Source organism: Chlorella variabilis, assembly GCF_000147415.1.
Source record: "Chlorella variabilis unplaced genomic scaffold CHLNCscaffold_4, whole genome shotgun sequence".
NCBI classification, from domain to species: Eukaryota; Viridiplantae; Chlorophyta; class Trebouxiophyceae; order Chlorellales; family Chlorellaceae; genus Chlorella; species Chlorella variabilis.
In genome coordinates this window covers 1074931-1095792 of record NW_005435084.1, presented here as the reverse complement: position 1 = coordinate 1095792, position 20862 = coordinate 1074931, and the positions used below count along the sequence as shown (strand labels likewise).

The 20862-nt window shown below is 69.0% G+C and overlaps 5 protein-coding genes across 5 annotated transcripts in view; 3 read left to right on the top strand and 2 right to left on the bottom strand.

The window, feature by feature from the left end:
- Positions 1–383: 383 nt before the first annotated feature.
- On the top strand, positions 384–6021 carry CHLNCDRAFT_50640 (hypothetical protein; the record flags this gene model as incomplete). The annotated part of the gene is made up of 11 exons (XM_005850274.1): positions 384–619; positions 756–1122; positions 1287–1704; positions 2116–2423; positions 2615–2811; positions 2992–3496; positions 3693–3809; positions 3994–4222; positions 4469–4848; positions 4994–5218; positions 5452–6021. The coding sequence occupies 11 exons, from the start codon at positions 384–386 to the stop codon at positions 6019–6021; spliced, it is 3552 nt and encodes a 1183-aa protein (XP_005850336.1).
- A 430-nt stretch (positions 6022–6451) lies between these two features.
- CHLNCDRAFT_142128 (expressed protein) lies at positions 6452–8333 on the bottom strand (the record flags this gene model as incomplete). Its single annotated transcript, XM_005850018.1, has 6 exons — positions 6452–6547; positions 6810–7064; positions 7319–7453; positions 7686–7853; positions 8013–8133; positions 8329–8333. The coding sequence occupies 6 exons, from the start codon at positions 8331–8333 to the stop codon at positions 6452–6454; spliced, it is 780 nt and encodes a 259-aa protein (XP_005850080.1).
- A 1625-nt stretch (positions 8334–9958) lies between these two features.
- Positions 9959–11673, top strand: CHLNCDRAFT_12129 (hypothetical protein; the record flags this gene model as incomplete). Its single annotated transcript, XM_005850273.1, has 6 exons — positions 9959–10081; positions 10309–10404; positions 10631–10749; positions 10918–10981; positions 11219–11391; positions 11601–11673. Coding segments are annotated over 6 exons (648 nt in total), but the record flags the coding sequence as incomplete, so codon positions are not given.
- Positions 11674–13121: 1448 nt separating this feature from the next.
- CHLNCDRAFT_57065 (hypothetical protein) lies at positions 13122–16696 on the top strand (the record flags this gene model as incomplete). Its single annotated transcript, XM_005850272.1, has 12 exons — positions 13122–13364; positions 13526–13636; positions 13868–13891; positions 14066–14158; positions 14265–14390; positions 14630–14774; positions 14967–15067; positions 15215–15295; positions 15479–15631; positions 15772–15895; positions 16012–16281; positions 16422–16696. 12 exons carry the CDS (start codon positions 13122–13124, stop codon positions 16439–16441), a joined length of 1491 nt encoding a protein of 496 aa, XP_005850334.1. The 3' UTR covers positions 16442–16696.
- A 1862-nt stretch (positions 16697–18558) lies between these two features.
- The window catches only part of CHLNCDRAFT_20239 (hypothetical protein), a gene marked incomplete at both ends in the record, with an annotated part of 4753 nt that continues 2449 nt past the window's right edge, over positions 18559–20862 (bottom strand). The window contains 3 exons of the mRNA XM_005850017.1: positions 18559–18728; positions 18948–19116; positions 20726–20835. Of these exons, the coding sequence (XP_005850079.1) occupies positions 18559–18728; positions 18948–19116; positions 20726–20835 (449 nt within the window). The remainder of the gene's footprint in view (positions 18729–18947; positions 19117–20725; positions 20836–20862) is intronic.

The window sequence follows — 20862 nt, the reverse complement described above, 5'->3', positions numbered from 1 at the left end:
GGCTCTGTATGACGTGGAGGACAAAGGCAGAGGGCCATGCCGCCCCTGTGAAGGTGGTGGTCTGAGCCTCATGGGTGCCGCGGAGGCACTGCAGGTCAACGCTCGCCATGGCGGGCGCGGCCCGACCCCCCCACACAAACCCAACCACCCCCTTGCTACCTATCTATGTGTGCCACATGTGTACACACGCTGAGCCATTTGCGCTGCCGGTCGCTTGCTCTTCTTTGTTTGTTATTCACTGCCTGATTGCCATGCCTACCCATTACCCCTACTATTTAATAGCATGGCTACCCATTGTGACAATCATCGACAAGAGTGAAACTTGTTCTTGAAGTACAACCTGGACAAGCCTCTTGGGGGAAGAGACAGGATTCAGCACAGCCATGGCAACGCCCGGCGCCTGCGCCTCCAGCTCAGCGGCAACTTCCTGGCAAGTCCAGTTGGGATTTCGGGGCCTGAAAACTCTTGACCTGCGTCAAGAGCAGGAATGCATTGTTATTAACATTTTCACTAGCATTAGTATGCTCATCAAGCGAAAAAGACGTTCCACAGGAAACTGCTCGCCCGCAACCCCGCCGCGTGAGTGGCCCGACGGTGATTGCTTTCGATGCGGCGCCGCGTGATCGTGAAGGCGCTGCAGAATGCCCGCAGGCGCTCCAGCATGCCCGTCGAGGCTGCCGCTGCCGCCCGCCTTCCTGCACCTGCTGCCGCGGCAACCCGCCGCCCACCGCCAGCCCCTCTTTCTTTCCATGCAGGCACCAGCCCCCAGCTGCCGCCATGACCTTCCCAGCGGACCTCATGCTGCGGGGTGGCACTGCGGTGTGCCGCTCCGTGCTGGGGCAGACCTCCCTTGACATTGAGCTGGCCGCCGCCAGCCCGGCACCTGCCGCCGCCGCTGCCGCTGCCGCTGTTCGCGAGGCCGTGCGCCTCTACCTGGTGTTGGACAACTCGGGCTCCATGGCGGGGTCCCCGCTGGACACAGCCAAGCGCGCCGTCATCAGGTTTGCGCAAGCGGCGCCGGCGGCGGCGGGCGTGATGGAGGCCTGCTGGCTGGTGGAATTCAACACCTCGACCCGCGCCCACAGCCTGCTGGGCCTGGGCGGCGCCCAGATCGAGGAGGCGGTGAGTTGTAGAGCATGATGTGGTGGGATGGCGGTGGCAGCGGCGGCGGTGCAGTTTGGTTCGACTGAGTGCGCCAGCGGGAGCATTCACCGGTCTCACAAGAGGCCCCCTCGCCCCAAGCTTGCTTGCCAACCAGTGCCCCTGCGGCCACCACCGCACCGCAGGTGGGCACCATCCCCGCCGGCGGCAGCACCTGCTTCCATCGCGCGCTTTCCACGCTGGCTGACCTGGCGGCGCCCTCCGCCCCGCTGGGCGCCACCGCAGCCGCCGCCGCCGCGGCAGCCGTCGCGGCCGCCAGGCACTTTGTCGTCTTCTTCTCTGATGGCTGCGACAGCGGCTACGGCGGCGTGGAGGCAGCGTTGGAGTCCCTTCAGGCCAGGCTGGGCGGCGGCAGCGGCGGCGGCAGCGGCGGCGGTGGCGGCACGGGAGCGGAGTGGTGCGTGCACACGCTGGGTTTTGGGCGGGACCACGACGCCGCCTTCCTGTCCAGCCTCACCCTGGCCGGCAGCGCGCCGGGCTCGTTCCAGTACATTCAGAGCATGGCTGAGCAGATGGGCCCTTTCCCTGGATCGTGTGCTGGAGGTGGGTGGGGCTGGGTGCGCATGGGGGCGGTGTGTGGGAGGCAGGCGGTGTGTGTTTGGCAGGTGTGTATGTATGTGTGAGTGAGTGTGGATGGGTGGGTGGATGGTGGCCGACGCCCCTGCCAGCGCCAGGGCATGGCGGGAGCGCGTGAACTCTCTGCTCATTGCCCGGCCCGGGTGCCTGCTGGGGCAGCTTCCCAAACCGCCTCGCTCATCTGACGCCGCGCCGTTGCTGCCATGCACCACTCGGGTCGCCTGCAGGAGCTCGCCGAGTTTGGCAGGCGGCCCAGCGCCAGGCTGGCAGCCGTGCTGCACCTGGCGGCCGGCCTGTCCAAGCCAGTGGTTCTGCGGGAGAAGCGGGGAGTGGAGGAGGCCGCCCCCGCCGACCCCTCTGCCGCCCCTGCCGCCGCAGCTCGGCTCTTCTGCGCGGCTGTGCCGCTGGAGGGGCCTGTTGAGGTGGAGGCTGCGGCGCGAGCTGCCAGCAGCAGGCTGGGACTCAGGCTGGAGGTGCCTGAGGCGGGCGGGCAGGCGGTCCAGCTGGCGCTGACGTGGCGGAAGGCGCCGCTGGGTGAGCTGGCCGGCGAGGCGCTGGCGGTCGTCAAGCGTCTGCTCATCTCCTGGACCCACTCGCTGGCCACCCGCAGCCTGCCCAGCGCCGCCGTCCAGGCCCTGCGCGACCAGCAGCTGGCGCCGCTGAGGCGCGAGCTGGCGGCGGTGCAGGTGGGGGCGCCCCGCCCTGGTGCATGCCCGGCTGCCCCGGCCGGGGCGGCGCGCTGCACTGCCGCATGCTTTCCCAGCTCCGCGTGCCCCCGCGCCCTCCCCAGCTCGCTCATGCGATGCCGTCCACGCAATGCGCTCACCCCGCCTCTTGCTCCGCTGTGCCTCCCCTCCCCTCCACCTTTCCCCTGCAGGCCCGCGCCAAGGAGCTGCTGCCGCTGGGGCGGGAGGGGTACCGCGCCGCCAGGGCCTCGCTGCTGGAGGCGGCCTCCCTGCTCAACCAGTTTGAGTCGGATGTGCTGGCTGCCGCACTTGACGGCTCCCTCACCAACCACGCCGTCGCCTCCCTCAACCACCAAACCTTCCAGCACCTCAGCAAGGCGGCGATGAGGTGGGCTGGGCTGGGCCGAGGTTGGCTGGGCTGAGCTGGGCTGGGCCGGGCTGCAAGCGGCTGCCGGGTGCGGGGTGGGGCCTGTGTGGGAGTGGCGGCTGTGCTGGGCGCATGCGCTCTGCCCGCCTTCTCCCCCGGTTCGACCTGCCTGCCCCCTTACGCTCTCCATCCCCACCGCAGGAAGAACCTGGGCAAGCGCGTGGGGCAGAACCTGGAGCTTCTGGAGGAGGTGGAGGCGGGGGTGGCGGCCGCGCTGGGCGAGCTGGGCGACCCCGCCACCCTGCAGCCGCCCGGCGGCGCTTGCGCCTCGCTGGGCGCCTGCGCCGTCTCCTGCCTGGACTGGCGCGAGGCGCTGGCGGTGGGCGACTGCCTGTGCCTGGGGCTGGATGTTGAGCGGCCCGAGGCTGCCATCATGGACCCCTCCCGCCTCGTCATCAAGGCCATCCAGCCCACCCGCATCACTGCCGAGAGCTTCATGGACGCCCTCAGCTTCGCCCTGAGCGGCCGCAGCGGTGCAGACGTGCACGGCGGCTTTGGGCGCGGCGCCGGCGCTCGGGTGGTGGCAGGGGAGGGGCGGGAGCCCATCACCGGCGCCCTGCCGCTCTACATCTGCCCGCAGCACTGGTCTGTGGCCAGGCTGCACGCCAAGCCCCTGCTCGCCTGGATGTGCACCCTCAGCCCGCTGGTGAGCGCTTGGCGCCGGCTGCAACAGAAGCGCGGTGCTGCGTCACGCGCAGGCGTGGGCTCGCCGGCCGCGGGCCAGGCACCCGCGCTGTGCCTCGCTCCTGCCCATGCCGTACCCTCAGGTTGCGCCTGCTGAGGGTGACCCGCCCTGCTGCCTGTCCCCTGCTTTGCTCCCGCCCGCCTGCTGCTTGCCGCAGGGGTACGCAGTTGAGCAGGTGCGGACCGTGCCCTTCCTGGTGCTGGCAAAGGCGCTGCGGGACCTCGGGGGCGGCGGGCGGGGCGGCACCAGCTTCAGGGACTGGGCGGCGCAGCAGGTGGGCTCCCCACGCGGGCTGGGCAGCAGCGGAGAGTGGAGGAGTGTGGGTGGGAGTGCGGGTTGGGAGTCAGGTGCGTTGCTTTCACTAGCCTTGCAGAATTGCCCGGGGGTGAAAGGGAGGGCAGCGCTGCTGTCTGCTCTGATGCGCTGCCCCGTTCCTGCGCTGCTCCTGTGCTGCGCAGGTGCTTGACACGTGCATGGCTGTGTACCGAGACTTGCGCCCCCGCCTGCTGTCCGAGCTGTTTGGAGGGCAGGATGAGGCCGGGTGCAGCTGCGGTGCAGCTGCCAGGCGGCTGCGATACCTGGAGGGCGGCCCTGCTGCGCGCACGCTCGATGTGGTGCCCAGCACTGAGGTCTGGCTCATGTGGCTGCTGTGCGCTGTGAGGAGCGGAGACGCGGCGCTCTCGGCAGGTGCGCCGGCAGCGGCATGCTTGCATCTGTCATCATGCGGAGGCTTGAGTGGGGGAGGGAGGCGGTAGATACGAGGGAGGCCAGCCAGGCTGGATCTGTTGGTTCAGCATGGTTCATGGTGGCGCCGCTCCTTTTGTGCTGCCCTGGCTGGGCCCCAGCCATCCCTCGCTCGCTGCACGCACCGCTTCCGCCACCACAACCAGACAGTGCAAGCCACCACACCCTGCCACCTGCCGGCTGCCGCAGAGGACTGCGACGATCTGCGGCTGGCGGTGGCAGAAGAGGAGCTGCGGCGGTGCACGCGCCCGCCGGAGGCTGCTGGGGAGGCCGCCGGCTGCGCGACCTCCGCTGCCGCCATCGCCTCGCTGCTGGGCGTCGACCTGCAGCAGGCGGTGGCTGAGGTGGAGGCCAGGTGGCGCGCTTTCCACCCCGGCTGCGAGTATGCTGACGTGGAGGCGGCTGAGCTGGCCGCTGAGCTGGAGGCTGAGGTGGCGAGCCTGGCAGCTGCGGTGGACTGGCGCGCCCAGCTGGGGCAGGCCGGCAGCCACCCCGCGGTGGCGGCCATGGAGGCTGGCTACCGGCCTTGGGTGCGGCCCCGTCTCGACCTGCTGGCCTGGGTGGAGCAGGTGCGTGGTGGAGGCGGTGGCGCACGCCTGTGCCGTGGTGCATCCAGTTGTGTTGTGCAGGCACGGCAGCCATGGGAGAAGGGGTGCACTGCCCCGGCTGCAGCGGCGACCCACCCGCCCTTCTGTTGCCCTGCCGCCGCCGCAGGCCAGCCTTGGCGGCGAGGCAGCGGGCTGGCCGAGCAGCGCCCGCCAGCCGTGGGCGGCCCCCGAGACGCTGGCGGCCTGGCTGCCCGGCCCGGCGCTGGCAGCGCTGGCGCTTCAAAACGGGGAGGGGGCGCGCAACGCCGACCGCCGCGCCTACATTGCTGCTGGCTTGCATGTGGATCCTTTCAAGCAGCCCGAGGCCCTGCTGCGGCGCTTCTATTGCAAGGTATGGGGGCGGGGGTGGCTGCTGCCTGGGAGGGGGTGTGACTGTTGCTGGCAGGCCAGGCTACAGGACTGCGTGCGAGCATGCCTCGGTTTCATGGGGATTCATGCACGGCAGCCCCGGAAGGTGGAAAGTGCAGGGGCGTTTGCCTTACAATGCATTGCACCTTGGCATCATCGCCCTCACACCTGATCGCTCCGCCACACTACCTGCTGCTTGTTTGCCTGCATGTGCAGGTGGTGTGGGATGCTGTGCGGGCGGGCCTGGGAGACGTGAGGGACGCAGCATACCTGCGCTCTGCGGCCCGCATGGCCGAGGCTTTTGCGGCTGCCGCCAGCCTGGAGGCTGCGGCAGACGCCATCGAGGGCTGGCGCCTGGGCCGGCCTCACGCCCTGCGCCTGCTGCTGGACGCGCTGCGGCGCGCGGGCGGCGCCCCGCTGCCGCTCCCCAAGATGCGGCTGCTGATGAGCTGGGGGCTGGGCCGGCGCCTGCTGCGGGGCGACGAGGACAGGCGCAGCCCCGCGCACGCCGCCGCAGCACTGGGCCAGGCCGCAGCCAAGGTGCAGGCGGAGGTGGAGGTTGGGGAGGCGGGTGGGCTGGGCTCGCCCACCGCCTGGATTCCCTCACGCCGCCACGTCTACCGCTTCCTCCAGGCCAACCACCGCCAGGTGGACCTGCCCGAGGCGCTGGAGCTGTTTGGGGGCTGCAGGGGGGTGGACGAGGCCTACCTGCGCCTGCAGTATGCCGACGGCTTCACGAGCACCGCCAGGCGCAAGGCGTTTCGGGAGTGGCGCGATGCGGCGTGAAGCGGGTGGGGATGAGCGGCGGCAGCAGGCGTGCCCTGCGGTGTCCTTCTGTTTTTTTGTGATGTACCAACTTAGACATTGATCGATTTACACTCTTTGCACACTCACACAGCAAACAATACACAGCTGCTGCAAAACTGGAAGGGGCATCAAGGGTCAAGAGAAGAAGGAGGGGCAAGAGGAGAGCGGAGAGCACAAAGGGGGTAGCAGGAATAAGAGTCGAGCAGCACACAGGCAGCAGCAGCAAGCAGCGGAAGGAGGAACAGGCAAGCGGCGCAGGAACGAACAGCAACACACAGCTGACGTGAAGAGCAGCGGCAGGCCCTTGGCTCATCGAAGCGGCGCCGCGCGGCGCTGGCGCTCTCACACGGCACAAGGGCCGCTGCAGGGGCCCACAGGCGGGCAGCGGCGGAGGGGCGCGGCCACCCCGTCACTTGTCGCCTCGCCGCAGGCTGCGCAGCGTGCCCACAGGGTCGTCCCGCGCATCCGGCGCGCTGCCGCCAAACAAGCCGCCCCCGCTCTTCGGCTGCACAGCAGCAGGGCGGACGGACAGGCAGGGAAGGAGGGTGCAGTTGGCTCAGCCAGGAGGCGCCCCATGGCTGAGCGGCGGGATGGCGCTGGCCCACTGCCTCCTCCCTGCGCCAGCCCGCCATCTGCCCGCAGAGCGTGCCCATGGCCTCCCCCACACCCTCTCTGCCACCACCAACACCGCAACACACCACAAACCACACACACACGCGCGGGGCAGGCGCGCAGGGTAGGCGAGCGGGCAGCGGGCGGGGCCCCACCTGCAGCTCCACTTCCAAGTCCTCCAGGAACGGCGGCGGCCCCACCCGGTTGCCCTCCCAGTTGGGCACGGAGGGCGCGTTGGGCGGCATGAGGTCCGCCGCGCTTCCCGGGTCCGCGGGCTGCACAAAGCCGGTGAGGCGGCCGCCCCGCAGGTCGCGGATGCTGCGCTGCAGCTCACGCACCGGCACCCCGCCAATCTCCTCCACAGTCACCGTGCGCAGGTCGGCGATGTTGCCCACCGGCACCTTGATGACCTGCAGGGGACAAGGGCGGGTGGGTGGTGGTGTGGGGGTTATGTGTGTGTGTGGGGGGGGTGGGGGGTGGGGGTAAGAAGGCATGCAGGCCCCAACGTGCTTCCTCCGCACCTGCACACACCTTTGCACCCCCCGCCAGGTGTAATCCCCCTCGTGCCTCGCCCCCCCCACGCCTGCCACTTCCACGCCCCAGCCACCCCTGCCTCGCACCCCCACCAGCCCCCACGCCCCCACCCCGCCTCCCACCCCCTCACCCTGCCCTCTGCATCCACAAACTCGTTGATCATCTCGCCCTGGGCGTCCACCACGTACACCCCCAGCCGCGGGTCCTCTGTGTCGTAATATATGTTGCCGGCGCGGTCAAACATGAACACGCGCCCCGCGTCGTCCTGTATGTGTGTGTAGGGAGGGGGTGCGCAGGCGTTGTGACGCCAAGGGCCAGCGTGGGGAGGGCCAGCCGGCGTGTGCGTAATTGTGTGTGTGGTGTAGGCATGGTGAGCGCGTGCTAGGCAGGTTCAGCAGATGTGGTTCATTCCATCCGAGCCCAAGCGGCGCCCACCAGCAGCTGGGCAGCCGGGAAGGCAGGCAGGCAGGCAGGCAAGGCGGGCAAGGCACCCCCACCTGCGTGGCCGCCACCAGGTTGCCTCCCTTGGTCTTGAGCAGCGCCACATTGCGCCCCCGGTCCACCGCCGCCAGCGGCATGCCCCCCCTGACAGCAAACCAGTAGGCTGCGGTGCCGCCCAGCATGATGCCAAAGATGCCGCGCCGCGACATGCGCAGCTCGTTTTCCTGCCAGGGTGGGGGGTGGCAGGGGACGGGGTGTGCGCAGCGCAGCACAGCGTTAGGGAGCGGCCCAGCCCTGCATGGCTGCAGTGCTATTAAGGGCGTCCTGTTGTACAACCCCAAACGGCCTGCACATACGACAGCTCTACAGGCAGCGCTGCTCACGATGACGGGCTCTGGCGGCGGCGGTGGCGGCGGCGGCGGCGGAGGGGGCGGCACGCGGGCGGGCGGCGCGGCCGGCACGTTGCGGGCCAGCTCGCGCTCCCGGTCGGTCTGGTAGTTGCTCCTGCATCGGCGAGGTGCATGCGATCAGGCTGCGTGTCGATGGGAGAGCACACTGACTGGTTGGGGAGGGGAGTCTCACAAGGTGCGCAGCGCCCGCCGCCTCGGTGCCCTCCCGAGTATCGCGCATGTCGGCACTGCTGCTGCTGCCGCTGTGCCGCTGGGGGAGGCGGCCTGTCGGAAGCCGATAGTGGTCGACGGCATGGTGCCAATGGCGCGCAATCCACACCCTCCAACCTTTGGTCAAACACTGCTAGACACTGTACAGGGAATGAGCTTGAGGGAGAAATGCATGCATGCGGAACCGCCAGCTCGACAACCCCAACAAGAAGAGCGAGACGGTTACGCCCTCCCCACAGCTCTTCCCTATAAACCCTTCTTCCTGGCAGTCTGCTCGCACTTCCAGGAGCCTCCACAGCTCCGCTCGCTCGCCCCAGCCAGCGCCACAGCGGCTGCCAACCCTCGCGCCCACGATGCAGGGGAGACACACAGCCTCCCAGCCGCTGTTGCAGCCCGCCAGGCCTGGCCGGCGCACCAGGTGCGGCGGTCCTGGGAGCATGCTGGCGCTCTGCCGCCACCGCCCGCCGCCGCCGGCTTGCCGCTGCCCCTGAGCCTGGCAGCCCGCCCCGCCTGGCTCTCCTGCACCTGCCGCAGGCTTTGCACGCAGCGGGTGCGTGCAGCGGCCAAGGAGGCGGCCAAGCCGGCGGCCAAGCCGGCGGCTCCCGCCGGCTGGTCGGGGACGCCGCCCGGCAACGGCAGCGGCGGCGCCGGCAAACTGCAGGCGGCGGATCGCCTGGCGTTCCTGGATGAGGAGGGGCAGGTCATCCACCCCATGCCCGCAGACTACGGCTTCCGCTCCGGCTCCGGCCGCATCTACCAGCAGGTGCGGCGCTCGAACAGCCGCGGGGCCTGCCGCTCGCCCGCCTGCTGCTCGCCTGGCACGCGTCGAGGCCCCCGCCGCCCTGGCCTGCTCCCGGCAGCACTCAAGCCGCAGCACCCTCGCCTCCTTCCCTCTCCTCCCTTCCCACCCGCATCCCCTCCCAGCACTACGGCACCATCCCCAAAAACGTGCTGGCGCTCAGCGTGGACAACTTCAAGCGGGAGCTGCGGGCGGTGCGCCGCGCCGTGCGCTACAACGAGCTGCAGGAGGTGGAGCGGGACGCGACGGCGGCGGCGCAGCGCGGCGGCAGCAGCCCCAACCTGCTCTGCCGCCTGGGCTTTGCGGCGGGGCAGGCAGCGCGCAGGTGGGGGATGCGGGCGAGGACCCGGGCGGCGGCACGGTGTGGCGGCTGCTTGGGGGGCGGGAGTTGGTCAGCCGGCAAGCCTGCCACCGACTCTGCCGCCGACTCTGCTTTGCGGCTGCGCTGCCGCGCTCGCCTCCCTGGCCCCGCGCCGCGCCGACCGTGCTGTGCCGTGCTGTGCCGCGCTGCGCTGCAGCGCCTTGGAGCGCCTGGATGTGTGGCTGGAGCAGCAGAATGTGCTGAATGAGCTCACAGAGGCGCCCAAGACGCAGATGGAGGGAGAGCTCACGCCTGTGCAGCGCGAGGTGCGCGCCCGCGCCCGCCGGGACACGCAGCAGCCGCCGCGCGCAGTCGCCGCCCTGGCACGCAGCAGCAGCCGCGGTGGTGCTGGCGCTCGAGCCCGCCGCCGCTGCACAGCACAGCTGCCGCTGCCGCTGAGAGCCGGTGCCGCCGCCGCGGCCGCCCTGCGTGCTGGCGCAGGTGCTGGCCAAGGTGCGGCAGCTGACGCTGGACGATGGCAAGGTGACGGCGCGGGAGCGGGCGCGGTGGGCGGCGGGCGGCGGGCCCGCCACCACGCCGCCGCTGGCCATCCGCGCCGCCTACGCCTCGCTGTGCTGGGCGCTGGATGTGATGTACGCGGGTCGCCCCATCGAGCGCTTCTGGATCCTGGAGACCGTGGCGCGCATGCCCTACTTTGTCTACATCTCCATGGTGGGCCGGAGGTGGAAAGCGCGGGGTGGACAGCGCGGGGTGGACAGCGCGGGGTGGAAGATGGTTGTTGGGCCCAAGAGCCGGCGAGGCGGACGGCAGGGGTGGCGGTGTAAGGAAAACGTGGGGCGCCGGGCGGGCAGGCCTGCGGTGCTGAGACCTCTGCCGCTGCTGCCGCCCACCCGCTGCCATCCACTCCAGCCGCCCTGCCCCCTTCTCGTCCCCTGCAGCTGCACCTGTACGAGAGCCTGGGCTGGTGGCGGGCTGGAGCCGAGCTGCGCAAGGCAAGGCGCAGCAGCCGCGCCGAGCTCAGCGGCAGCCTCCACGTCTCGCCCCACGCCGCGCCGCCCTCACACCCTCTGCCACGCGTACCGTCCTGCCTTGCTGCCCACCTGCATACCCTTACCACTCCACCACCACACCCGCACCCACATCACACACACATCCATACACACCCGCACACTCACACCACGCATGCCCGCTGCAACCACCACCACCAACCAAGAACCCCCCCCCTCCCCCCCGCCCCCCGCCCCCCCGCCCGCTCCGCAGGTGCACTTTGCGGAGGAGTGGAACGAGCTTCACCACCTGCAGATCATGGAGGCGCTGGGCGGGGACCTGCGCTGGGGGGACCGCTTCCTGGCAGAGCACGCCGCAGTCTTCTACTACTGGTGAGGCCGCCCGCCAGGCTACTTGCGGCCTGCCTGCGGCCCGTACAAATGCGGCCTGCAGCCCGTCGTGCGGGGCCTACGGCCCGCCACGTGTGGCGGGCCTCTGCGAAGGCTGGCCATCACGGTACCTTACGGTACCGCGGCCTGCCTGCTGTGGTCCTGGCGCAGGGCGCTGGTCCTCATCTACCTCATCTCTCCGGCCGCATCCTACCAGTTCATGGAGATGGTGGAGGTGGGTGGGGGGAGCTCAGCAGGGTGGGGTTGCGATGGGCCGGGGCAGCGCACATTAGCTAGCTGCCTCTCGCCTGGCACGCCCAGCCTGTGTGCTCTTGAGCCGCCACGGCCAGGGCTGGCCCCGCACCCAGCGAGGGGCATGCAGGTCTCGTGGCGCGTGCACACCTGCTTGCCCCGCACCCACCCACTCGCTCCCGCTCCCGCCCCACCCGCCCCTCCCCTCCCCATGCGCCAGGGCCACGCCGCCGACACGTACGCCGAGTTTGCGGAGCAGAACCGGGAGCGGCTGCAGGCCATCCCGCCGCCGCTGGTGGCGCTGGCGTACTACAAGAGCGGCGACCTGTACCTGTTCGATCAGTTCCAGACCAGCTGGAAGGCGGCGGGGGAGCTGCGCAGGCCGCGGTGCAAGTGAGGCCGGCGCCGGGGCCGGGTGCGGGGCGGGCGGGCGGGCGTGTGTGTGTGCGCATGTGTGCGTGTGCGTGTGTCGGGGCTGGGGCTCCGGTTCCACCAGCGCACCTTGCATGTGCTGCCTGCCTGAGATCGAGTGATGCACCCGGCGGTGGCGGCCGGCCTGCTGACTGGGTCGCTGCACGTACCGCCTGCTGTACCGCCTGCAGCAACCTGTACGATGTGTTCATCAACATCCGGGACGATGAGCTGGAGCACGTGAAGACCATGGCGGCCTGCCAGGTGGGGCGTGCGGGTGCAGGTGGTGGTGCGGCCCCCACAGTCGTGGCCGGCTGGGCGGGCCAGCCAGGGCTGCTCATATGTGTGGTGCATGCGGCTAGCCCGTGCCTGGCTCCGTCTCATCATGTCCCAACGCGCCGGCTTCCCCGCACGTCGCCTGCGCCTGCAGGACGGCAGCATTGCGTTGGACCTGGAGGTGCGCTGGGCCCCAGCAGCTCCCGCCCCTGTGTCGCCCTGCACCATGCGCCGCTGCCCTGCCAGCACCGGGAGTGCTGCGCCGCGCCCAAGTAGGCAGCAGTGTGCTGAGTGCTGTGTGTGCGCGTGCCTGCTGCCCCACGCTTGCCGCCTGCAGAATGCCGAGGCGCTTGCGGAGCTGGCCAGCAAGGAGAACATCGCCACGCTGGCGCCTTGGGAGGAGGAGGAGGAGACGGATGGCAGCAAGTCCAAGCAGCTGCGCTAGCCGGGTGGCAGGCATGGCTGGGACGACGGACTGGCAGGCCAGGCCGTCGATTGATTCGTGGCCATGCCTCCTCGGCACGGAGGGTGGCCTCACGCAACGCATTCTAATTACGTAACGATGTCTCAGGCCTAATGGATATACACGCATTGAATGAGTATCCTTTGTGTGCAACTAGATTGTACTTGCACCCCACGCACTGTTTTGCTGCTTGCCCTTGTCCTGTGGGCGCCGGCTGGTGCCAGCTGCCCATGCGTGCGCTTTCGATGCATACCTCGTGCCCGCCCCAAGCAAATGACGCTCATGATACCAACCCCTTACTGCCTACCCTTCTTTCTGCTCGCCTGCGTCATGCAATGCTGCAATTGTTTTTTTTGGTCGAATCTTCGTAATTAGACTTGCCAATGTGGCACCACCAGGTGCCCAGAAGGACGTGTGGTGGGCCCTGAAATCGTGGGATGAACGGCCGCAGCTTCCTGGGCGGCGGTGCCTGTCTTCCAAGCGGCGGCTGGCGTCGGTGGGTTCGCCTGCTTGCTCATGGCACGCAACCATGATTTGATGAAGTCTGCGTCGTTCACAACAGTGAAGCATGCCCGAGGTGCACCTCCACATACCCAACATGTTGCAGCTACCGCCCAGAAGCGGACCGCCACAGCATGGCGCAGCAGGCAGAGCAGTTGGGGGGCGGAGCTGGCCGTGACACTGTCTTTCATCTCTGGGTGGCGGGCACTAACCCGAAGGCTCCTCTAGGGCCATCTGATCGTGCGTTTCCTCGCAGGTGCGCCTTCCAACTGGAGGATCTGTCGGGAATGGTGTGCCTGCCGTCCCCCCCGCCCATCTGAAAGTGCTTCCGAGCCGTCTTGATCAGTTAATCTGTCGCTGCGGTGTCTACAGCCGCCCCCATGGTTGGCCGTTTCCGACCATGACGCGGCCTGCCTGCTCCCACCTGCCCCTGCAGCTCGTCCCGCCGCCCAAGACCTCTAGCCAGCACCGGATGGCGCGCTGCAGCGGGGCCGCCCGCCGGGCGGCGCTGCTGCTGGCTGCCGCCGCGCTGCTGGCCGGCCTTGGCGGCGCGGCGGCGTTGGACCCGGACGAGCAGGCAGTGCAGCAGATGCTGCGTGGCATGCTCGAGGTGGCGGAGGAGATTAACACCGGCAAGGAGGTGGAGTCGAGGGTGTCTGCCATGGCCGCCCCCGCCAACCTCGACTCCGTCAATGCCTCGGACATCCAGGCCAAGGTGCTTTTCTGCACTGCCAGCGCTGGGAGAGGCTGCCGGCATGCAGGCAGCAGCAGGATGCTTCGGCTTGCTGCTGGGCGCTGCCAGTCCACGCCGCGGTAGCTTGCCCAGGAGGCTTGTAGAGCCGCTGCTGCCCCCGCTCCCCCCGCCGCCCGCTGCAGCTGTTTGCCTCGGCGGTGGTCACATGGCAGCTGGGCGTGTGGGACTCCCCGTACAACAAGGGCCTGATCCCCAAGAAGATGCTTTTCTACGACCTCGTCCACTACTACCAGGTGGGGAGAGAAGGGCCCCCCACTGTGGGAGAGGGGCAGGCGGGGACAAAGCATCAAGAGCAGGGAGCAGCGCACGGATGGATGGGCGACAGCTGGGAGCAGCCCCCATGTGACTGGCAGTGAGGTGCGCCTGTGCCAAGCCTCCCTCCTGGCCTTGCTGGGCGGGGGAACGGGTTGGGAGTAGCTGAGCGCCGTTGCTGCCCCCGCCTCTGCCGCCTGCCGTTGGCGCAGGTCCCGGAGAAGCCCATCGGCACGGTGAGCCCTCGCTGCTGATTCTGCGCCCGATGATAGAATGCTACATCAGGAGTTGGATGGATCTCCTCCTTTTCAGAACTTGCACTGCTGAGTCAGCTCATCAGCCCCATGGCACCATCCAGGTGGAAATGGGCATGAAACATTCACGCGCCTCCTGGCCCCCGCCTGCCGCAGCTTGTGATGTTCCACGGCTGCTACCACGACGCCTCTGGCAGCTGGCCCTACCACCCCAAACACTGCCGAGAGTGCCTGGGCCTGCCGGAGGAGGTGGCGCACACCAAGCAGGCGAGCGCAGGCCCCGCTTGTAAGCAGCTCTCACGCCGCCTCCCCACGCCTGGCCGCTCACCCGCTGCGTGCCCCTCTGCCGCCGCAGGCGCTGGCCCACGGCTTTGCGGTGCTGGCTGTGGAGTCCCGCAACCGCAGCCGCAAGGGGCGCTGCTTCAGCTCAGGGACTGACCCGATGACTAGTGACCAGTGGACAGCGCCCTACACCATACAGGTGTGGAGAGGCGGGGAGGCCGCAGGGGCCTGGGGGTGCAGGGGCGTGTCATGTGCCAGGGCAGGCTGCGCAGGACGACAGGAAGCGGGTCGATGGATGCACCGCTGGTCGGGCAGGCAGATGAGAGCGGACCCTGGGGGGTTGCTCGCCACACGCCGCAGCCCGCCCGGGGGTCTGGCCGCCGTGCGCTGGCTCCCAGCCGCTTGCTCACGCCTGCGGCTGCCGGCGGGTGCCCACAGAACTTCCTGTACGAGACGGGGCTGCAGAACCTGCCCGTTTACACCCTGGGCATCTCCGCGGGCGCCGCCTTTGCCACCAAGGTCATCAAGAACTTCTGGGATCCCAACTTTGGCGGCATCATCAAGCCCGCGGGCATCATCTCGGGTGCGCGCAGGCCGGGGGGCACAGCCGCGGGGCACCATGGTGACTGCATCCAGTGCCGGGCCGGGTGCAGCGGGCGAGATCCATCTGGTCCTCTTGTGACGGGGCAGGAGCGCTTCTACTGGTGTGAAGCGCCAGGAGCACGCTGACAGGCAAGCGCGTGATCCTCCTCCCTGCCTGCCCCGCTGCCCGCAGAGGTGAATGCGCCGTCCAGCTGGCGGTCGTGGGGGCTGGAGGGCAAGGACGGCAAGCTCAAGTTCCCTGACTTCCCTCCGGTGGCCTTCATCGCCATGGAGGTGAGGCTCTTGCCACCAGGAGAAGGGAGCAGCACGCCATGCCTGATGGGCTTGGGCGCGGTGCATGGCATGCAGCCACACTCGTTGCCCTCAGGGCTGCCCACGCGCATTTCTGAGGGCGGGCCCGGGCCCGAGGTCTTGCTGCAGAGGGACAACAGGACCTTCAACCGGATACTGGACAGAATACAGGACCTAAGGCGGTTCAATGTTCCAGCAGATTACATCATGGTGGGTGGCGCGGTGCTGATGAGTGCGGGCACGGGTGGCCGCTTGCTGCCATGTGCCTCCTCGCCCTGCCCTGCATGCCCCCTTCTGGCAGTGGTGGTGCCCCTTCCTCTCCCGCCCCGTCCTGCCCCTTCCCACTCACATGCGCTCCCTGGCCCGACCTGCACACGGGCCTTCACCCCGCAGGTCAAGTCTCGCCCCGTGGACCGCCTCTGGTTCTACAACCGCTCCCCCGTCATCACCGCCCGCCAGTCTGCGGAGATTGTGCGGGCCATGAAGCGGCTGGGCTTCCTGGACGCCGACGGCAACCTGAAATACGACCCCCGCATCGGAGCCCTGGTGGGTGCCGCTGCTGGAGGCCGCTCTTCTGGTCTGAGCGGGCGAGAGCAAGCGTGCAGACGGATGCGGATGTGTTGCATACCACACCACACCAACCGCAGCGGCTGTCACGCCCGGCTGCCACGCCCGGCTGCCTGCAGACGGACAACAACCCGCTGGCCAAGTGGAACAGGAAGCTGGTCGGGAGGGTGGACTGGCTGCACATGAGCCCCAGCAAGGCCCCCATGCTCAGCGTCCTATCAGACCGCAGCACCATCTTCGAGGGTGAGGGCGGGGTGCTGGCGGGGCAGGGGTCGCCGCTCACCGCCGCCGCCACACAACCCAGCCAAAAACCACCCCATCTGCCGCTGCCTGCGCGCGTGCCGCCGCCCTCTGTGCAGAAATGAACGTGGCATGGGCGTACCATGAGGGCGTGGCAGACCACATGGTCCCCTGCCTGATGTGGCTGAGGTCTGGCGGCGAGCTGGACCTCAAGTACCTGGCCCGCAAGCTGGGCGTGGATCGGCTGAGGGACCTCACGATGAAGCGCGTGCACTGGAAGCCGCCGCCGCCGCCGCCCAGGCCAAGTGCGAAGCGGCGCCCGCCGCCCCCGCCCAAGAAGCGGCCCCCGCCCCCGGCACCCAGGAAGAGGCCGCCGCCGCAAAAGAAGGGTCGGTGCTGCCGCCGACCACAGCATGCTCAGCACGTGCAGCGCCAGGATGCGTTTGGCAAGCCCCCAGGCCCCCCCTGTGCAGCTTCCTCCAGCACCACCAACGTGTCCTGCCCGCCTCGCATCACCCCTGCTGTGCAGCGCGTCGTGCCATGGAGTAGACGGGAGATGCGGCCCCGTTGTCAGCCACACCACCTTACCTTCTTGCAGCTGGAGAGTGATCTTGTTGAGTGCGGGCAGCCCCATTCAGTATTGCAGCCTGGCATCCGATCCCTTAGAGTCATCACCCGTATCCGTTTCTCTCTTGCGGTACAACCCTCTTGAATTATCTTGCGCATTTGCAATGCTGCGGCTGTCGTCGCTTGCCATGCCTCTGAGCAGAGGCGCCATCTAGGCCATGTGGACTTGGCTTTGGTTACCAAGGGAGCAGGAGTCCCTTTGGAAGGCTGAGGGCAAGTGAAAAATAGGGAACGTGAAAAAAATGGAGAGGAGAAAGAGAGAAGCAAGCAAGGCAGGAACAGGGGGCAGCTCATAGGCATTATCAGTTGCTCACGTGTGTAATCAGTCACTCTAGGGGCGCGTAAAGACAGCGGGCTGCCTGCCAATTGGGCAGCGGCCTAGGCAGAACATGTAGGTGGGTGTGTGAGGTAGGGATGTGGTACAGCTGGAGGTGCTGCCGCAGGCAGGCCGAGGCAGCGCGCTGCGGCACCTCGGAGGCTTGCTGCTGCAGCAGGGCCAGGTGGCGCCTCAGTTGTCTCCCAACCACGACTCTGACGCGTCGCTGGCTTGTGTGAATGTGCTGTCACGGTTCACGCCGCCACGGGGCGTGTCCATGCTGCCGCGCCGGCTGCTGCTGGTGCGCCCAAAGCCGCTGCTGGAGTATTGCTGCAGGATCTGCTGCAGGGTCATGCCGCAGGTGCCGCCATAGCCGCCCAAGCCGGCGGCAGAGCCACGGGGGCTGCCGCCAGCGGCGCCGCCGCCATGTAAGGTGCCGTTCCCGGGGCTGGCGGGCGCCTGCCGCGGCGCCAGGCTCAGGACAGGGCTGCCCGCGCTGGTGGTGCGACCCAAAGAGGCGAATGGGCGCGGTGGCGGCATCCCCACCGGCTGCTGCAGCAGGCTGCTGGCACCCAGGGGGCTCAGCGGCTCGTGGCGCGGCAGCAGGCTGATGGGGGAAGGAGGGTCGGCATTGCTGCAAGGCCGCAGGTGGAAGGGGCTCAGCGGGCTGCTGCGCGGCCGCAGGTCGATGGGAGACGGCGGCTCGAAGCGCGGCAGGAGGTCGATGGGGGATGGTGGCTCGGGGCCCGGCATGGTGAAATCTACCGCCGCTCTTGCCGCAGGCGAGCCCTCCGCGCTGCTCACCGAAGGCTCGTAGTCGTTCTCCGACGGCGGACGACACAGCCGGGAAGGGTTGGGGGACAGCGGCGGCCGGCGCGACGCCCTGGCGGCCGCGGGCGCAGCCGCGGTGCTCGCCGCGCCGGCCGACGGCTGGCCGGCTGCGGCGGTGTCCGAAGCTGACGCGCTGCGCTGGATGCTCTGCAGCGCGGTCTTCAGGAGCAGCGTAGCGGCAGGTGGGGAGGCAGGGGCGCCCGCAGCTGCGGCCGGGTGCGGTGCTGGCGCCAGCTCTGGCACCGCCGCAGGATGTTCCACCCCTTCTAAGCTGCTCACGCCTTCTAAGCTGCTGCGGCTTGCGGACTGAATCAGCGCCTGCAGCCACGCAGGGTTTGAGCAGGCAGGGGTTGGGCAGGCCCGAGGGACGCCGGCCAACGCAGGCAGGCCACCAAGCCGCGGGGCACTGCACGGCAGCCTGCTGCCGCCTGCGAACAGTGGCCGCCCCTTTCCGCTCGCCACCAAGGCACCCACACAACTTGGTTTCCCGCCGTTGCTACCACAGTCTGCCCACCTTTGTGACTATGCCAGGCGGCTGGTTCAGCAGCACGCGGCGGAAGTCTTCGTACGAGAGAGAGCGGGAGGAGGGAGGCGAGGAGGCACGATCGCTGCCGCCGGGGCTGCTGCCGCCGCTGGCCGCCCCCCACAGCTCATCCGCCTGCGCCGCATCCATGCCCACCTCCTTGAGGACCTGCGAACAGGGCAAATGGCGGCACGGCAGGGCGGCGCCGCACGCGGGGGAGATGTGTGGCAACGGGCGGAGCCATGACGACCGCGCTGGACACATTCCGCCAGGCCGCTCCGCTTCGCTGCGCTCCCCAACATGTGTTGGCCGCCCCTCCAGCGACGCGCGCACCATCACCATGCACACACCATTACCAACCCCCCATCACTAGGGGACACACACATCGCCGCCTCCACCGAGCCGCACCACACTCTCCCAGCCCCACCCGCCCACCTGAACCACATCCGTCTCTGTGATCGCCCCGTTGCGGCCGTGGTCGAAAAACTCGAACGCCGCCCGCAGCTTGGTCTCGGTCAGGTGCTGCTCCTCCAGGCAGGCTGCAGGAGGGAGGGAGGGAGGGAGGAGGGTCGAGTGTTTGCGCGGAGGAAGAGGGGAGGGAGAGAGTGCGAAGGGCGAGGCGAGGCAGGGATGCTGCCTCAGCCTGGCACAGGCACAGGGCTCAGGGTCGGGCAGGGACAGGATCAGCCAGGGGGCGCGGCCACAACCCCACCCGCTGCCAGCCCCAGCCCAGCAGCCCCAGAAACCCTCCTGCCCACCTGCCAGGAACTCGTCGTACTCAATCACGCCATGGTGGCGGATGTCCAGCGCCTCCAGCAGCGCCCGAAGCTCCGCCTCCCCCACCTCCTTGCCCATGTGCCGCATCGCCTCCTGCAGCTGCACCAGGCTGATGGTGCCCGTGGCCTCCTCGTCCAGCTGCTGGAACAGCTGGCGCAGGCTTTCCACCTCGCCGGGCTCCATGTGGCGTGCCACCACCAGCATCGCCAGCTGGCGGAAGCTGCTGGCAGCTGTGGGTACGGGACGGGGGAGGCAGGGCGCAGGGGAGGCGAGGGGAGGAGGCTGAGAGCGAGGTGAGGGAAAGAGCGGCAGGCCAGGGGCGCAAGCTTGCAGGCCTCGGCTACAGACCCCGCCGCCTGCCCGCTCTGCGTCCAGCTGGCCACAGCGCACAGCGTGGGGAGCGCCCACCTGAGAACTGGTGCACATCCTGCACCCACTGCTCCAGCTCCAGAGGCTCCGCCTCCGCCCCGGCCATCAGCAGTTGCTGCAGGGAGAGGGGCAGGATGGCAACAGGCGCGAGGCGGGTCAAGAGGGGCAGCCACGCAAAGCCGGCGCAGCGAGCGGGCAGCATGCGCCAGGCCGCTGCTGCACCAGTCCTCCTCCGCATCGCCCGCCCCTCACCGACTGCCCCTCACCGCTCCCCTGACCCCCCTCCAGCCCTCATCTCTGATGCCAACCCCTCATCAGCCTGCCCCTCGCTCCTGGCCAACCCCTCCCCCCCCCGTGCCAAACTGCCACACGTGGCTCACCCCCACCCCCACCCCCCGCTCACCGAGAACGACTTGGCTGACACCATGCCCTGGCTGTCCAGCGCGCCCTCCCGCCGCATCAGCCGCGCCAGCGTGTCGGCGCGGATGCTGACGTGGCACTCCTCCAGCGCATCCTTCAGGTCCCGCACAGTGATGAGCCCGTCGCGGTCCGTGTCCAGCTCGGCTGCGGGGCGGGGCGCGGCAGGGGGGCGGTGAGGAGAGAGAGAGAGTGTGTGTGTGTGTATGTGTGGTGCGAAAATGGAGGGGAGGGAGAGTGCAGGTATGTGCGATGGTGGGTGGCAGGAGGGGGCAGGCAGAGGCAGGGGCAGCAGCAGCAGGGCAAGCAGCAGAGGCACGGTAGCAGACGCAGCCGGCAGTGTCAAAGAAGACGCTCGTCGCGCGGCCCGGTCCGGCCCCGCCTGCCACTGCCCACCAAAGACGGCGTTGACGGTCTTGGCGTTCAGCACTTTGCGCTGGTCCAGGGCCGCGGCAATGAACTCCTCCACATGCACCTGCGGCGGGCAGGCAGGCAGGTGTGGGCGTGCGCATAGCATGCATATGTGTGTGTGTGTGAGGGCGGCATCTCTCGAGCCCGCAGGCGCGGTCGCCTGCGCCTGCCGCCACCCTTCCCCGCCACGCCACGCCACGCCCACGCCCACGCCACCCACCGCTCCGTGGTGTGCCAGGTCCAGGCCCGCCAGCAGGCTGGAGATGCCCGCCTGCTCCAGCTCCAGGCCCGCGTGCTGCAGGGCGACCGTCAGGTCGTGCAGGTTGATCTCGCCGTCGGCGTCGGCGTCGACAAAGTGGAAGATCTGCAGGGCCCGAAGCAGGGGGAGGTGCAGGTGTGTGTGTGTGTGTGTGTGTGTGCGGCTGATGCAGCTGTCGTTGTTGTGACAACAACTACATATGTGTGAGTGTGTGAGCGAGCGTGTGTGGCGATGTGGCGGTGCGCCGGCCGGCGGGGCAGCGGCGCTGGCGCCTGCGACCTGCGCGAGCGGGCGCCCGCCCACCTTCCTCAGCCCGCCAATCTCCTCGTCGCTCAGGTGGTGCGCCGCCACCGTCATCAGCAGGCACTTGACGCGGTTCTGGTGGGTGAAGCCCTGCAGGCGGCTGATGATCTCTGCCAGGCGGGAGGGCGGCGGGGAGG